General features: G+C 45.0%; 2 protein-coding genes across 5 annotated transcripts in view; both read right to left on the reverse strand.

Annotated features, from left to right (window-relative positions):
• CEMIP (cell migration inducing hyaluronidase 1) overlaps positions 1-14,298 on the reverse strand; it is a 161,865-nt gene that overhangs the window by 92,707 nt on the left and 54,860 nt on the right. The gene's annotated exons all lie outside the window — the stretch shown is intronic.
• LOC310831605 (cell surface hyaluronidase CEMIP2-like) overlaps positions 1-14,298 on the reverse strand; it is a 91,737-nt gene that overhangs the window by 3,405 nt on the left and 74,034 nt on the right. The window contains exons 21-24 of one of the 2 annotated variants that reach the window (XR_014557919.1): positions 13,875-14,074; positions 9,286-9,387; positions 8,147-8,307; positions 4,600-4,709 (exon numbers count right to left, since the gene is read on the reverse strand). Coding sequence is in view for 1 of the 2 variants with exons in the window: in XM_083712419.1 (XP_083568545.1) it covers positions 4,600-4,709; positions 8,147-8,307; positions 9,286-9,387; positions 13,875-14,097 (596 nt within the window). In the remaining variant the exon portion in view is untranslated. Of the gene's footprint in view, positions 1-4,599; positions 4,710-8,146; positions 8,308-9,285; positions 9,388-13,874; positions 14,098-14,298 lie in introns of both variants that reach the window. The other variant, XM_083712419.1, reaches the window with a different exon arrangement.

The raw sequence follows: 14,298 nt of genomic DNA on the forward strand, positions 1-14,298 counted from the left end.
ATGGCAGGGAAGGGGGCAGGATCCTAAGGGAAGGGCAGGTTGCCGCAACCGCGCTGCAAATATCGGTTGGATGCCAACCTAAGCCTAACAAATCCACTGATGGCGAAAACCTGCTTTTGTAATTATACGGAAAGCATTCCTCCTCCCATTATCACTCGAATGTGGAATGTGACAGCCCCTTTCAAAAGTGTAGGACAATGCAATTAACAAGCGTGAGGGCAAATACCACCACACACCTTCAAACTGGCAGGGGATGGGTTTTTAATCAGCCTGACTGTGATGATCCAGACAGGAATTTGTCTAGGATGGAATGTGGACTATGGGGAAAGTTTAAACACCCCTTCTCTGTGGTCCCTCCTCTAAGCGCTCTCTGAGTCGTGAGTGACATTGCCCCACTAACACAGTGTTGAGGAATTTATGCACTGCTGAGGAAAGTGTTGCCTACCACAAGTCCAGTGCCTTTTGCTTACAAAGGATTTTTTTGTGAATGTGTTTTCTAATCGCCACCCCACCTGAAATTAAACTCTGTATTCCCACTACGAAAGGAAAATACTGTACAGTGGTACCTCGGGTTAAGTACTTAATTCGTTCCGGAGGTCCGTTCTTAACCTGAAACTGTTCTTAACCTGAAGCACCACTTTAGCTAATGGGGCCTCCTGCTGCCGCCACGCCACCGGAGCCCAATTTCTGTTCTTATCCTGAAGCAAAGTTCTTAACCTGAAGCACTATTTCTGGGTTAGCGGAGTATGTAACCTGAAGCGTATGTAACCTGAAGCGTATGTAACCCGAGGTACCACTGTATTGCCAAATACTGTAGGAATGAACTACTCTCAAACAAGTGCAAAAGCAGCACAGTCAGTTGCTTAGCGATCAATAAGGGCCAGGAGCAAAATTAGCTCATCTGTGCCTAAACTATTCTGCAATATTACAGAGGCAATTCAGCGTGACTACTTTTTAAGTTAGGCATGGGGGAGAAATTTGTATCAGTTCGCATTTTAAGGTAAACCTATCTAATGCACACTTCCCAAAGCTATTAGGACTGAAAAATTTGTCCTTCAGAATTAGCTCATCTCTGAATTTTGCAATGCTGTTCTTGCACTGCAAAGAGAAAGAAAAGTGTATATACCAGGGCAAAGCATGAATACATTTGTACAGCGCTTCCCCCCCTAAAAAAATGTTTAGCGGTACTCTCATTCCACCTGAGACTCAGGAAACACTGTGACAGGGAATGAGGCTGCCATCGGGGGTAGCAACGGAACTGACAATTCACTGTGCTAGAGAAGAAACTAAAATAATTAAATTTTTTAGTTTCTTCTCCCGTTAGAGTCACAAAATGTTTAGGGGTATGTGTACCCCTGTGTTCCTCCAGAAAAAAGCACTGCATTTGTGAAAATAACACAAAAAATGCATTATATTAGGGAAATTGCTTGCAAAAAAGGGTTTTTTTTAAAAAAATAAAAATAAAATTTGCAAGACAGTGTGGAAATGCACCAAACTGAACTTAAAACTGAAAAAATGAGAAACTGAGAAAAACCTAAAGCAACAGATTCATCCGTCCTTATTTTGACAGTAAACTTCAGGCCGAATTTCAGTCTGAAGTTCTTGTTCGATAGCATCAGCTTTCCAAGGGTGGTGCTAATGAAAACCACAGAACCAAAAAGCAAAACAACGCTACTAATCTCTGACTGGAAACAAAATCCAAGTCCACTGTTGACCTCTTAAGCAACTAAGCTGAACCACAGGCAGCTGGCTGACTGACAGCGTTATCAATTAAAGAGTGTTACAATTTTTACAAGAAAAAGGGAAAAGAAGTGAAATTTGGCTATATCGCCTGCCTGCTTTTTCAACTTAATTGCTGTAGGGAAAAATAAGTAGGTACAATAAGGCACATATGCCAATTACCTTTGCACAAAATACCATTTAAATCACAATTTTTATGTCAGACTAGCTGAGACAGATTTTCTGACCTGTTGGGAGATCACTGGGATATTTTATAAAGATCCTTACAGAATGAACGGATTGGTCTTGCTGAGTCTGTTACTCTGAAAAGACAAGCAATTTCCAGCTGCACAACTGCAGCCTGGGAAGAGTCCTACCAACACACAGCCTGGCTTCTCAAAACAGAAGCAAAACAGCTTTCAGGGTGTTCAAAGGCAAGCAAAGTAAAAGGATGATACAGGAGCAGGCATTGCTTGCACACCAGGCCAGATTTATCACATCCCTTTCAAACTGAATGCCCAGTCCTATTTTGCAATGAAAACAAAACAAAAACGCAGAAAATTAAACTAAACCCTGCACCCCCTTTCTCCAACTGCAATAGCGAGGGGACTAAAATGTCCTTGTCCTTACATGACCCCTGGGACCGACTCCACTTGTGCACTTCAACTTCAAAAGAAAAAGCGCTGCAGAATGGAATGCCAGAGAAGGAAGCTTCAGCATAACTTTGCAGTTTGGCCTGAGGAACAAGCAGAGTGATGAAGCATTTGGTTCCTAAATGACACAGATACGTAAGGCTTGCCCTAAACGTTTTGTAGCTTTAGAGCAATGGTAGGGACCTTGTGGCTTTCCAGATGTTGTTGGACTACAGCTCCCATCCAGCAAGGTCAGTAGTCAGGAATTATGGGAGTTGTAGTCCAACAATGGGGGGATGACGACACAGGTTAGTGATAAGGGACTTCAACTTCCTGACTCTTCAGGTTACTAGACTGGAAAGTGAGTTGTTGACAAGAGAGTCCTCATATTATAAAAGCCCAGGTGCACTTACTTTCCTGAGTTACTCCTATATTCAGTTCCACCTAGTAAGGTAATATGAGAATATGCCGAGTTTGCAGATCATGGCTTGTTTGAGTAAAACAACCCTGACTCCCCAAGTTTGGGTGCAACAGTAAGTCAGGGGTAGTGACTTGTTTCTCATTAGGAGGAGAGACTGACACATTCACAGCAAGCCATTAGCTAAGGTTTATGTGACATGATAAAGTACTCGATGTATTTCTGAACAGTGACGCAGCTGAGTCATTTTTTACTCTTATTAATCGTCTGAAGGGAGGTATCCCTCTTTAGGTATCGCTTTGAAATGTGTTGAAGTTCACCCTGATACAATTGAGCCCCTGCCCCTGCCCCTGTTCATTCTGCAATGGGGCACTAGGTTTCTGCCATGCTGCCAACTCCATCACAGAGAAGTAGAGGAGACTCTTGAGAGTCCCATGGACTGCAAGAAGATCCAACCTATCCATTCTTAAGGAAATCAGCCCTGAGTGCTCACTGGAAGGACAGATCCTGAAGCTGAGGCTCCAATACTTTGGCCACCTCATGAGAAGAGAAGACTCCCTGGAAAAGAGCCTGATGTTGGGAAAGATGGAGGGCACAAGGAGAAGGGGATGACAGAGGACGAGATGGTTGGGCAGTGTTCTCGAAGCTACCAGCATGAGTTTGACCAAACTGTGGAAGGCAGTGGAAGACAGGAGTGTCTGGCATGCTCTGGTCCATGGGGTCATGAAGAGTCGGGCATGACTGAACTACTAAACAACAACAACAAAATAGGAGAGACCCATTGCCTTCATGCTGTACTTAGGAACTTCAGTAGGCATCAGGTTGTCTATTAGATCGACTTCTTCTGAATCAGCAAATCAAGCCTTATCTTCTGGTTTACCTTTGGGGAGCCGAGTGCAACCAGTGTGGCACCAAACCTTGGAATAATCACTTCACTGAAGCCAGCAGTGACAGCCATCATCGTCAAGCACCCGGCAGTCAAGGCTAGCCAATTCCATTTGGAGTAATCTGAAACTTATCTGTTCCTTTTGGGTCTGAAAACGAGCCTCTACCAAAACAACTTCAAGGATACAGCTGAACAAGGACGTTTGTCTGATTTCCCGAAACGTCTGTTTCTAACCCTGAGCAGCGAAGAATAAAAGGTCACTTAAAAATGCTCTCCATGCACTTTGGAAATGGTTTTCACTGAATAGGATCAATACCGAACCACAACCACAAAAAAGCCCATGTCGCCTTTTCTTACATACTTGCTTCTGAACTACAGAATTTCCCATTATACTGATTTTTTTTTTTAAATGGAATGTGACAAAGGCTACATCTGCACCATACATCTAACAGAGAAGAACACAAGAAAAACCTGTTCTATGAAGCCTGCAGCCCACCTAGTCCAGAATCCTGTTCTCACAGTGACCAACTAAATGCCCAAGGAAAGCCTGCAAGCAGGACCTGAGTTCAAGAGCGCTCTCCTCCTGTGGTTTCCAGCAACCAATATTCAGAAACACACTGTCTTTGACTCTGGGGGCCATCATGGCTAGCAGGCATTCATCCTCCATGAATTTGTATAATCCTCTTTTAAAGCATGAGATCATTTACAAGCAAGTTAAAAAGCAATCCATGTTCTAGACACATTATACATTCCTCCATTGCAGGTATTGTCCATTTCTTCTTACTCTCTGCTTCCAGAAGTCATGGAATAGGAGACAAAGTACTTTTGTGGATCAAGAACTAGGTAGGTAGCAGAAAGCAGAGACCTCCAGAACGAATTAAATACTTAACCCGAGGTACCACTGTATTTCACCATATGTAAAGTCACATAATTCATATAGTCACCTTTTTTGTAGAACGCAATCGGCTTCGCAGCACCTAACGTGGTGAAAACAGGCATTAAAGAGGTTCCCATGACTTTGGCAGGGTCTCTAGTACACACAAGAACAATAGATCTGGAAGAGAAGAAGAGAACAGAACAGTAGCATGCATACCACGATGGGAAGAATGGCATCCTCTTTCTCTCCCCAGGAATCATTAATAGTTCAAGGAAAGCCTTACACAAGACGACCCCCAGAATTAAGTGATAAGCATAAGGTCCACTTAGCCCACAGCAGAAATAAGACAGGGAGTGTGTCACAATCTTAACTTAGCAAGAATGTCAGGTATATCAGGCAGGAATTTAGCCAGCCAGTTGTCACAAATCTCAGAGAGTCTCTCCCTTGCACTCACACTCTTTACTACTGCCCTAACTCCTGCTAAGTCCATCCTGCCCATCACCATTGGCATGCCGCCGGCTCTGTTTAGGGCAAGCATACCCCTGAACTTGACCTTCTGAGCCTGTTGTGTGAATTGTTATGCTTTTTGAGTGGCTTATTTCATTGGACATTTTAATGAAGGATGTTTTCTTGTGTATTTTAATAATGTATGAGTTTTTTAAAATTATTGTAAACATCTTAGAAGCCATTTTGGCACGTATGCAATATATGAATTTAAATGATAAAGTGACTAAAAATAATAACGTTGGTGACTAGACAGCCCTCAGTGCTACAACCCCTTCTTCCTCAATCCCCCAGGGAAAGGCAGTCTCTCTCTCTCCCCCCCCCCCATCTTGAAAAGTTAGGCCTTCTTTAACCTTTTATATCCTTCTCCCCGAAGCTTTGTATAGCTGGCTAATGTGGTTTCTGAACCAGAATTGTGATATCTGGTTCCTCCCACAGGATCTTAACACCTTTTATATTCCGCCTCTGCCTTGCTCCCAGCTCCCACTGAGTCACCAACAAGTTCTGGCTAAAAAGCAAGGAATGACAGGCTAACACTACAAGCCAGACCAACAAAAGAAACCTCTCGCATGACAAAAACTTTCCCTCCCATCCTGCCCCCACAACTGCAAGGATTATATAAAGGCTGGTGTTGGACATTCAGACAAAAGTTCCTGCTCGTCCACAAACTCCAGTGGGTGTTTTAGGACAAGTCACTGTCTCTCAGCCTAGTAACCTCACAGGGTTGTTAATGAGGACAAAATTGGCTAAGCCAATTGATCTTGCTGCCTTGATTTTCTTAGAAGAAAGGCGGGATATAAACAAGGCTATACTTATTAGAATTAGTACAAAGCAGCAAATACTGCATGGGCTTTAACCTGGGAAGTCGCGAGTTCACATCCCTCAGGTTACATAACATCATCTCAGGCACCTATTCATATGATGTTAGTAGCCTTTATTAACAAATAGTGCTTGAAATGTGCAATAAATGTTAAACTTGACAACGGCAGCAACAACTATGATGCTGTTGCTGCAGTTTTAATTGCTTGCTGCAGTGGGCTCCTTTGGGAGCAACGGCAGGATATATTATTAATAATAATAATAATAATTAATCAAATTTCTGTACTACCATTCAGCTGAAGATCACAGGGTGGTTTACCACAACAATGCATACCATAATAGCAAAGAAAAACAATAACCCCCCTCCACACACAGTTTAAAAGGCCATAGATTGTTTAAGTAGCCAAAGGCCTAGAGAAGGGGAACGTTTTTGCCTGGCAGCTAAGATATGGAATGAAGGCACCAGGCAAGCCTCCCTGAGGAGAGCATTCCATTAGAGCGGAGCCACCACAAAAACGGCCCTGTCTCCTGTTGGCGCCCTCTGGGCCTCTTGTGGAGGAGACATACGAAGAAGGGCCTGAGGTGATGATTGCAGGGACTTGGTCAAGTCATATTGGGAAAAGGCAGTTTTTGAGATATTGTGGTACTGAGCTATTTAAGGCTTTATAGGTCAAATCCAGCACTTTGAATTGGGCCTGGAAACTAATTGGCAGCCAGTGCAGTCGAGCCAGGATGCTCAAGCCATCTTGCCCCAGTGAGCGATAATAAATCATCATAATAAATATTCAAAAGGACATTGAAGTGATGCACAAAACAGAAATAAATATAACACAATAGCAATAACCAGATGAAGTCCTATTAAAACAACATTATACAGTTCCAGAATAAATAGCAACCAGGCCAGGATTATCCTGCTAGAAAGGCCTAGCAGAATAAAAATGGGTTGTGTCCAACCTTATTCATACTAAAGAGCAGATCCATTGAAATTAATGAGCATGACCAGATTCAGTACTCTGAGTAGAACTTAGCTGGCGACAAACCTATGTCTTCAAAAGCAGTCAGAACCCCCAAAGCGTTGGCATCTGCCTTATATTCATCAGTGGGGACTGCTTCTCAAAAAGCCACAGGTTCTACTTATACAATGGAATTTCTCTTCCCTCTCCCTGACATCTGCTCTGGAAGTTCCCCAAACCCTCTGGAGCAAATTTGGGCCGGGGATGTGTGTGTGATGTATGCCAAGGGTGCCCAAGAGGGGAAGCTCTGTTGTGGAACACAACCCTTTATAGTTGGATTTAAAACCCTCATCAGCGTTGCTACAGAATGCATGTCAAGGGCAAATTGCACTATAATAAGTGCTTCCAGCCCCTCATGACTGCAAGTTATACACTGAGATGTGATAGCTGCAGATGAGTCAGGTTTGCGGCCGTGAACTGCTCTGGAACATCCTGGACGAGAAATCTGATTTCAGGTTATTTGACCTGCTTTTGCCTGCAGCCAGGGTTGTTGTTTTTTTTTGTGTGTGTGTGTGTGTCTATAAACCTCTGTTGTTCCATGTTTATGTGGCGACGCAGAAGAAACCACAAGGAATGTGGAACAGATGCAGAAAGGGAGAGGATCCTGCTCCACTTCTTAAAACACATCCAAGTTGCAAAAAGACTCCGCAGGGCAGACGGACAGGGCAAGTCCAGTCTGCAACTTGCGTTAAAAAAGAGGAGAAAGCTGGGGGGGGGGAGAGAAAATGGGGTTGGAGTGGGGGAAATCTCACACCAAGTTTTATTGGAAGGTCTAGCAGCACAGCACCTCTGATTTAAATCTGTCCAAAAAAGAGAGGGAGAGGGAGAAAAGGAGAACCTGGCAGGAATAAATAGGACAAGATTCAGAAATGGGAGAGAGAGAGAGAGAGAGAGAGAGAGAGAGAGAGAGAGAGAGAGAGAGAGAATTATTGGCTGCTGGGAAATTATAGACTTGGGCACTTGGTGAAAGTTACAGAATCGAGAAAGTTACAGAATCGAGATAAGACGACAAAAAACCATTCTTATCTATCATTTGGTGGAAAAGCAGCCATTAACGTCACAGTGGCTGCCAGCTCCTATGTCTCTGCCAGCTTTCCAGCGCTACATTTCCACCCGCCGTGACCTAGGAGGCAGCCTTATGAGACACACATAGTTTGAAGTTTTCATTAGCTTCTGTCAGATTCTTCCAGGCATACATTTCAAGTTGCAAAAAAGTAGGTCATTTCCCTCCTGCCAACCCCCCCCCCCCATGCAGCAAACTCTTGCTCCATCACCCACCTCTCGTTTATAGTCGTTTCAACATAATTGGTTACGGTGCTGGCAGCCTTTGAAGCGGCGGCTGCATCAACATGCTGCCGGCTCACAAGTGTGCCCGAGCATGCGTCTAGAACCAGGAAAAGTATCCCCTGGCCATGGAACAAGAAAAGGTCGTCGTTGACCTGCAAAACAGAAAAGGGCAGAGTTAGCTGCAGGCAGTCTGTATGCAAATACCAAAGGGTCCTGTGTGGCAGTTTCCAGTCTACAGTTGGAACTTAACTAAGCTAAGCTCTTGTCAAATGCAAGGAACAGTCTGGGAAATTTGTGTGTTACAATGGTACCTCGGTTTAAGAACAGTCCGGTTTAAGAACGATTCGGTTTACAAACTCCGCAAAACCGGAAATAGTGTCTCAGTTTGAGAACTTTACCTCAGTCTAAGAATGGAATACGAATGGTGGAAGGGCTCCAGTGGCGGGAGGTCTCATTAGGGAAAGCGCACCTCGGTTTAAGAACAGTTTTGTTTTAAGAACGGACGTCTGGAACGGATTAAGTTCATAAACCGAGGTACCACTGTATTTCACTTTATCCCACCCTTTTCGCAAAGGGATGAGGGCATCCTAGAACAAGGACTGAGAACCCCTCCAGAAGTTGCTGGACTACAACTCCCACCATCCCCAACCACTGGTGATGGGGGGGGGCGGCTGAGTCCATCATCATTTGCAAGGCCACAGGTGGCCCTTCCCAGGTGCACATCAGACCCCACCCATTTATCCTTCCAGCCATATTGGTGAGGGTGGGGTTATATCATCCAAAGCTAGTTTGAAGTCCATATTGTGATATCGGTTTCATAATTTTTGACCTGGCAAGGTATCGCGAAGCGTGTGTGCGATGCAAAAATCACAACAGAATAAAAAAAAATCCTTCCAGTAGCACCTTGGAGACCAACTAAGTTTGTTATTGTTATGAGCTTTTGTGTGCATGCACACTTCTTCAGTTACGCTTCTTTGTATCTGAAGAAGTGTGCATGCACACGAAAGCTAGATAGAGAGATAACAACTGCACACTTCTCCCAGGCCTGAATACGACCCTCTGAAGGACTATAACCCTCTGCCTTTCACTGTAATGCATTTGGTAAAGCTGCCATGCTTGTTTGCACATACCTTAATAAAAGCCGCCTTTGAGTAGTTCTCCAGGTCTGCTCTTCTGACAGACTGGATTTGGATCCGAAGGTATCTAACTGAAGGTGTACTAGTAACAGCAACCTGCAATTATAAAGGAAGAATTGCCACCTCAGATTAAACACACAACATTCATTGCCTTGGGATGTTACTGCAGGCTCCCAGATGTTGTCGGGCAAAGACCCCCATCACCTCCCCCCCCCCGACCATTGGGCTATGCTGGCTGGGGTTAGCAGGTGTCATCACCAAGGATTAAGATAAATCAAGACCACTGAAAGCTACCTTGAGCCTGAGAGACAGACAAATTTCAGGGAGAGTAACTCCCTCAGCGGCCAACAGCTGGAAACAAATTGTTTTATTTTTGAATGAAAGTGCTTATGTTACTGTTCCTCTCGTAAAATATCAAGGCGGTGTGCAGTAATATAAAAACCATTTAAAGCAGTGGAGAACCGTGGATGGCTACTCTAGAAAAGGCTGATCACAGGCCTAGCTGCAAAAAAATAATAAAACAAAATAAAATAAAATACTTCCAAGTGTGCACATGACCCAAAGAATTCTCCCTCACAGAGCTACAATTCCCAGCACCCTTAAACTACAGTTCCCAGAATTCTTGGGAGCGGATAGGGTGTTCTTTAGATGTGCTTTAAGTGTGGTTTACATGCATGTTGTGTACTCAGCTCAAGAGACAGCCCTTGGAGGTGAACCTGCAGCAAAATGGCACACTGTGGAGTACAGTCATACCTCGGGTTACAGACACTTCAGGTTGTGTTTTTTCGGGTTACGGACCTGCCGAAACCCGGAAGTACCAGAACCGTTAATTCCAGGTTTCGGCGGTTGCACATGTGCAGAAGTGCTAAATCACGTCTGCGCATGCACAGAAGCGCCAAATTGCAACCTGCGCATGCGCAGACGCACCGCTTCTGGTTGTGAACGTACATCCTGCACGGATCACGTTCGCAACCTTAGCGCCCACCATATTCCTGTTCAGGGGTACAGACCATCATGTTCTTTCCCAAGATATTCCATCCTATTCTCTCCCCCTTGTTTTGTATCTGCTGGCCCCCCCGCCCCCAACCGTCAATGCCTTTGAGTACGCTCAGTCCTCTTTACGCCTATTTGACGGTTCTCCCTCCTCACCATTTTTATCTTTTTGTGCTTCTGCAAATCCCTTGGGGTTCAGCCCGAAGGCTGTGGATACCTCCCCCTCCTGTATGCCATTTTGGCTACAAGAGGATTCGCGCCGAGAGAAAATGCATTTGCTATTAGTACACTGGATGGAATGCCTGTGGTCAGGGTGACGACCTCATTCACAGTTGCTGGGAGACTTCAAGAGAAAACAGCTCGGTTCAAAAGGTTGGCAGACCACATGCAACAGCCTGCAGGGGTGTGTGTATAGCAGCACAGCCCCACCCACCCCCAAAATGCTTGCAACCAAGCAAAGGATCACATAAAGGCACTGGTTTTATGAACTGGTTGCCTCTGCACAATAGTTATACCACACATATGACAGTATCTGCATTTATACTCTGTCACATATGGAGGAACGAAGTTTACAGACTCCTGGAAAATTTGTCAGCAAGCTCTAGGGACTTACGCCAGGATATTCATGGGATTCACAGAGTGTTGGGGGCAGGCCAATAGGGGCATTTGTTGTGTGGCTCCCTCATGCAAGTCCCCCCCCACACCCAATATCTGCATAGGAGGCACAACAGCCTTTCAAATGACCCAAAGTGGCAATTATATTCCTAAAAATGAAGTCAGAGGGTACATCCTTCAGCAGATGGTTTAAGGATAGCAATTTTGTGCAACTGCAATTTGGGACACTCATGGCAGCCGCAGAGCACACTGTTTCCCTGTAGGGCAGGGGTGGGCGCCGTTTTTCTCTCACGGGCTGCATTCCTTCAAGGATGATCCGTCAGAGGTCAAATGCCAACCACAGACAGGGCTGAGCCCAGTAGTGGGTGAGCCCACCTTCCCTTTCTCTGGCTGCATACACACTATACCATTAGAGCACACTGGAAGCACATTCTCTCCCTCAAAGAATTCTGGGTACTGTTGTTTGCCCCTCAAAGAGGGGTTACCATTCCCAGCCAGTGGCGGAGCTCCATGCTCCGGAACCAGGACGCGGAGAGCAGAGGGGGCTGGCGCGCATCCTGGGGGCGTGGTGCGCCACCTGCAGGGGCATGGCACCCAGCGCGGGTGGGGTACAGCCATGATGGCACCCCACTGGGGTTGCACTGCCGGGGGCGGTGTGCTCCCCCTGCACTCCTCTTCCTCCACCAGTGTTCCCAGCAACCCTTAAACTACAGTGCCCAGAATTCTTTGAGGAAAGGATGTTCTTTCAAGGCATAGTGTGTACACAGCCAAAGCCTGCTGTTTCTTTTTCTGCCTCAAGCCCCTTTCCTCCCCACCCAGAGGTCTGAACTTATCACTTGCAGAGAGCTTTCTGAAATCAGGCGGAGGGTCACGGGATACACAAAGGAGACCACTGGATCAACACCCCACCACACCATCTCTCTAGCTAATAGGGCCTACGGAAAGGGCCTCAGCACAAGGCGAGGAAGGAGAAAACCCAAGGACCAGTTTGACTCTGGATAATCTTCAGTCTGCCATAGCAATGGGAGATCCTGCCTTTCAAGCAATGATCTCTGAGATGCGGGACGGGGGAGAAAATGACAAAAGCAGAAAGGCTAAGAAATATCTCTGATGATTGTAGCAAGCTAAGGATCAATACAAGAGTGATATTCTGTAATTACCACTTTGGGTTGTTTTCACAAGTGTAAGGTGCAGGGAAGAGAGAACAATCTTTTAACAATTTGTCAACTCTGAGTGATAACTTTAAATACAATTACTTGCAGGATTGCCTGACCCCCTTATTCCCACACTTGTAAGAAATTAAATTTTTTTAAGGGTGACAGCATCTACACTTTGGAACTCCCTGCCTACTGACACCAGGAAGGCGTCTTCATTATGCACTTTCAACACCTGCTTAAAATAATTTCGTTCAGGCAAGCCTATCCACATAGATGTTGAAGTGATTTAATCTTTTTTTTTACAGTTAATTTTTATTATTGTAAAATGTTTTTACCTGACAATTCCAATTATTTCTTGCAAATTTAGTTCAATAAATAAAAGGTTCTAGGAATAACAGGAGCTTGCTCGGATTAGCATGAGGAGATTAGCTGTACTGCATTATTGAATCAGAAGAACTATTAATTGCTTGGGACTCAAGTTTCCAAAGGAATTTTAATTACATTTGCTAAGAGCTTGCAAGCAAGGTATTTTCCGCAGATTATATATTTAGGATGCACTTGCAATTCTTTTGTATAAAATGCAGTTCTCATGGGCTGTTGTCTGGCTACAACAAAAGGAAATTACCCATGTACAATAGAGAAAGGAAAGTATAGTTTGCACAACTATTCTAGAAATTATTTTAAAAACACACCTTTCAGTAATATTCAGGATGAAATTACAGGGATTGGAGCCCAGGAGAGTGGCAGCGGACAACATATTCCTACACTCCGTAGTTGGGGTACTGCTAAGGGTGACACATGCCCCAAAGTGTCCTTGGTATGTACTAGGTGGCAGGCTTTTAGTGTGGCACCTCCAACCCTCTGGAATCAGTTACCAACTAAAATTAGACAAGCACCTTGTATTTTGACATTTAGGCCGCTATTGAAGATGTTTGCTTAAGAAGACTGCTACTGAAGGTTGACCCAGTCATTTTATGAAAAAACAAACAAAAGTTCAACAATTGTAGAAATGGTTTTATGGCTTTTTCTTTACTGAGTCAGTCCTCTTTTGCATCTTATCTTATTTTACTTCAAACTGCTTCAGTAGCCTTTGGTTACTGTCTGCTCAGTTCAAGTGCTGCTAAGTCTCAAAGGAAAACTTACTCTCCCCTCTCTTTTACTGGTTTTGCATCTTGAACCAGGACTTTGGATTGTTCATCCCTTACTATGGAAGACTGTTCTCTAAAGTAGGACACAGGGTCCCCTATACAGTGGTACCTCTGGTTGTGAACGGGATCCGTTCCGGAGGCCTGTTCGCAACATGACAAGACCGCAACCTGCAGCGGCTCGTCTGCACATGCACGGGTTGCGATTCGCCACTTCTGCGCATGCACGTGACATCATTTTGTGCTTCTGTGCATGCGTGAGCGACGAAACCCAGAAGCGGCGAATCGCAACCCACACGTCTGCAGACACACCGCTGCGGGTTGCACTCTTTTCATGTTGTGAACGGGCCTCCGGAACGGATCCCGTTCACAACCAGAGGTACCACTGTATAGGGGACACTTTGTCCTACAGAAGTGACAAAACCTTTCTGGTATTTCCGGGTTGCTGCAGGACGTAACCTGAAAGAACGTAACATGAAGTGGATGTAACATGAGGTATGACTGTATTAGACTGCTATACTGAGGCCCCAGCTTAAGAACCAGGCATTTTGGTCAGAATGGGCCTCAATGTGAGGGAGGGGCAATGGGAGCCAAGGACCTCTCCCCAAGAATTCCCATTGAACACCTATCCTTGTCCCAATTCACCCAATGAAAGAAGAACTCTATACTGTACCCAAGGAGCCCCGCACTGACTACAAGGCACTGCCTGGTGCTGAATTCGTGCGGGCTGTGAAGCTTTCCTTCCGATGTCTTTTTCCAAAAAGGGATTAGGAGCACAACTCCAGGGACGTCCCGCGGGCATCGAGGCTGTTATCTTAAGGCGTTCACAGCCACGTTCAGAGCAGTAGCTGTGGCCCTTCCGAGTTTCATGTGCTTGAAGTTGGACAAAGAGATACCTATTAATATGAAGAGCATGACAAAGGGGGGAAATTGAACCACAGTTGCTAGTCAAGTTCACACATCACACTAAACCGTAGTTTAAAGCAAAGCTACGGTTTAGTGTGAATGAGCAGCAGTGTGCTGTTGCATGCAACTCAGAGAGTTCCTGCAGCACTCTTCTTCCACTCCTGTGGCTGACTCAGTGTAGACAAAACAAA

The sequence above is a fragment of the Podarcis gaigeae genome (genome assembly GCF_964106915.1).
Source record: "Podarcis gaigeae genome assembly, chromosome: 14".
NCBI classification, from domain to species: Eukaryota; Metazoa; Chordata; class Lepidosauria; order Squamata; family Lacertidae; genus Podarcis; species Podarcis gaigeae.